The 3,952-nt window shown below is 44.5% G+C and overlaps 1 protein-coding gene across 1 annotated transcript; it reads right to left on the reverse strand.

The window, feature by feature from the left end:
* Positions 1-1,923: 1,923 nt before the first annotated feature.
* LOC112747924 (uncharacterized) lies at positions 1,924-3,952 on the reverse strand. Its single transcript, XM_025796133.1, has 2 exons — positions 3,922-3,952; positions 1,924-3,830 (listed from the first exon to the last, which is right to left on the reverse strand). Exons 1-2 carry the CDS (start codon positions 3,950-3,952, stop codon positions 1,924-1,926), a joined length of 1,938 nt encoding a protein of 645 aa, XP_025651918.1.

Here is a 3,952-nt window from a genome sequence, read left to right on the forward strand (position 1 = left end):
GCCTTATGCAATTGGAAGGACCGATCCGGAAGTGATTCCTCCTGACATCCGTCAGCATTCTGCTATTTGGAGTGCCACAGTTCCACTTATATCTTTTGAATGTGTTGAGTGGCATGCATCTGATAGACTGCGGAGGCAGTTTGGCTTGACTCAGGGTATTCCTGATCAGGAGCGAGACCTAGGTGAAGCACACGGCGAAGTTTTGACAGGTCCGAAGAATCAGGATTGGTCTAGAACCCACTCATCCTGGGTTATGCAGTGGACGAACCGGTATAGTCTAGTTCTTGTCGATGACACGGTGGCCTCACAGAATCAGGCAGATATCTACTTGCATTGGTACCGAGGTGCATTTGGTGACCACTTGCAGTTGTCACAGATGGAACCGCAAGATAATCAGCCTGGTGATCCTATTCATAACCAGGAGAACCAAGACCCACAATCACCGCAACCACCATCACCACGGCCACCAGCACCGCCCCCCTCACAAACACAGGCGCAACAAGAGCCTGAGCAGTCCACTCCATACATTCCTGACACGCATTCTGCGGATTACCTGACTCCACCAGTATATCAGCAGTACTGGAGTGTTCCGCACCAAGAATCTATTGAACAAGGTTCTTTTAGCCAGCTACTTGGGTTCATGGCTCCTGGTCCAGGTTACTCATATCCCGCTTATAGAGACATTCCCACCGGTCAGATGGCCCAACCTAGTGGGATAGCTCCAGGTAGATTGTCATTGGATACGAGACCACGACAGCACACTTCCTCTGGTACATCTGGAGGGAGATTTTCTGTTGACTCTGGTATGAGTGATGATGCCACGAGGGGTATCATACAGAGCGGAGTTGACCGTCCTGTTCCAATGAGTCTCATTCTAGAGAGCTACCAGCCAGCTGATGAGGACAATGATGACTTTCTGGTTGACCATCCAGATGGGGATGAGGTTGAAGACGAGGATGATGATGCGGATGCCGATGAGGACGACGACGAGGATGATGCGGATGCCGAGGATGATGAGGATGGGGGTGATGGTCCGGTTCATGATTCAGCGCCTACTGCAGGTAAAACAAGTTGTAGTAAATTGATTATTTTACTTGATTGTTGATTTTGGAAGTATTTGTTTGTTGAAGTAGTTGGTTATTGATTATTCAATTTGATTAGTTGATATGATTAGTTGGTGATCGATTATATGATTAGTAAATCGATTATTTGATCTTGATTAGTTTATTTGACTATTTGGTTATCAAATGTTTTTATAGGTACAACCACTAGCGAAAAGGGAAAAGGATACAACCTTAGAGCTGACCCCCCTCGGCGGAGCGCTAGTCGGTATACCCCATCCGCTTTTAAGAAGGTTGCAAAGAAATGCAAGAAATTAGTCAAAGATGTAAAATGGGGGATGAGAAAATGATGTTGAATTTATATAGCATGTGTTGGACTTATTTATATAGCATGTGTTGGACTTATTAATGTACCATGTTTTATAGTTAATTATGTACCATGTGTTGGACTTATTTATATAGCATGTGTTGGACTTATTAATGTACCATGTTTTATACTTAATTATGTACCATGTGTTGGACTTATTTATGTACCATGTTTTATACTTGTTCATACAAATGGTTCAATTTTGTTGAATGTTTGAGTTTGGAAATAGTTGAGAACAGGTTTGAGAAATACTTGGATGGGATCCGAATAGGGTGGCAAAGTCCGACTTTTAGAGGAGATGCTGCCGAATTTTTATAAAATTTAAAGTCTCTATTGAAGTAAATATCTAGAAAGATTTGGTTTTAAACATGATACACTTAAAATACAACATATAAATTACTCAAAGTCATACAATATATAAATTACTCAAAGTCATACAATATATAAAATACTCAAAGTCATACACTAAATCGAGTAACCGCTAAGGCAGGAGCTCTATTGTGTTGTAGCACCCGGGTTACTTGGCCCACCACGGTGACGACATCTACTACGACTGTGGCCCTCGGCCCCGCATTGCTTACATCGCCTAGGACCACGCAACATCCGAGTGTCCATCTCATTCAAGAACCGGGTCATCCTTGGCCGACCTTTGGATACCCGTCTTAGGAATGGATTACCTACGAATCGAGGTCCATGATAAACTGGCCATGTTGACGGATTCCCGAGTGGCCTAAACCTAACCCTGTACACTCGTCGAATCTGGTCCATCTTGTAGACATCATGTACATACAGTTGCCAATCAAGACGTTGGTTTGCACAACAAGCAAAGACATGTTGACACGGAAGCCGGTCAACTTGGAACTCACCACAGTCACACCTTTGTTGACGGAGGTCCACTGTATACTCCACACCACTAGGACACTCACGCACTTCGAATACCTCATTCTGTCGGTCAAAGCAACTAACTTGGATGTTACCTGCTGCCAGCTGATTTGCATGTAGTTTGGAGGTTACATGCTCAGAGAACACATGTCCTTCATTAATTCGAGCCTCAGCCTCGGCTCTTTTTCGGGTGAACAATTCATTAAGCCTGTAAAATGTTGCCTTAACTAGTGCAGTGACTGGAAGATTGCGAGCCCCTTTCAATACCGAGTTGATGCATTCTACTAGATTGGTTGTCATATGACCCCATCGATATCCCCCATCAAATGCCAAGGCATACTGCTCACGCAGGATTCGATCCAGCCAGTTGGTATAAGCCTCACCTCGCTCACGTAACCGCTGGTAACGCGTCTCGTACTCGCGAACTGTCCGCGAGTATCCTGTCACATAAAAATGGGCCCACCATAAGAAACGTTCATCACAATAACTGAGTCCAGCAGTAAATGTAATAGTAAATTTCATACCGATGTTGACGACTAGCTTCTGCAGATACGGAGCCTTGAATTTCCTCAGAAAGTTGGACTCTATGTGTCTGATGCAAAACATGTGGAATGCTCTGGGAGGAGACCACGCTCCGTGACTACGAGCAATAGCAGACCTAATGGAGTCGTGTCGATCGGAGATAAGACCCACACCGTCACGTGTCACAACATGCTGTCGCAAGTTACTGAGAAAAAAGTACCAAGCCTCAGATGTCTCTCCCTCCACTATGGCAAATGCAATCGGCACGATGTTATTGTTGCCATCCTGTGAGACTGCAACCAACAAACAACCCTTGTACTTTCCATACAAATGAGTTCCGTCTACCTGCACTATTGGCTTGCAATGTCTGAAGGCTCTAATACAAGGGTAATAACTCCAGAAGACTCGGTTTAGCACACGAATATTAGGAACCAAGTCATCTCCCTGGTACGCAGGAATTGTTTCAAAATGAACAACTGCGTGTGGCTCCTTGTGACATATTGCCTCAAACCATATCGGCAAGGCTTCGTACGAAGCTTCCCACCCTCCGAAAATTGACTCCACTGCCTTCTGTTTAGCCAACCATGCTTTGCGATAACTAATGGTGTAGTTAAACTTTGACTGTACTTCCGCAATCACTGATTTCACCCTAATAGACGGGTCAACTTCTACCAACGGCTTTATTGCTTCTGCAACTGTGTTGGAATCTAGCTTCGAATGATCTTGAGAAATGGTGGCCCTAGTACAGGTGTGACTACCGTTGTACCTCCTTATCTCCCAGCAGAACTTTCTGGACATTTTGCTCACCCTTATCAGCCAATCACATCCTGCACTATACTGGGTGCATTTAGCATAGAATGTCGTCGGTTCTGACTCATGCACCCGATAATCCACTCCTCTGCGGATTGTATAATCTTTCATCGCCTTAATTACTGCCTCCCTAGAACTGAATTCCATCCCCACAGTAAATTCACCATCCGGCATAAGGGGAAGCTCTGCTGCAATAACATCACAAATTTTAGAGTAGTCAGAACTAATAATGTAACAAACTAATAAGCACAGAACAATGGAAAACGTACTTCAACAAACCGAACCGGTTATCGAACCGGCCGGTCGTCAT

The sequence above is a fragment of the Arachis hypogaea genome, chromosome 15 (assembly GCF_003086295.3).
Source record: "Arachis hypogaea cultivar Tifrunner chromosome 15, arahy.Tifrunner.gnm2.J5K5, whole genome shotgun sequence".
Lineage (NCBI taxonomy): Eukaryota > Viridiplantae > Streptophyta > Magnoliopsida > Fabales > Fabaceae > Arachis > Arachis hypogaea.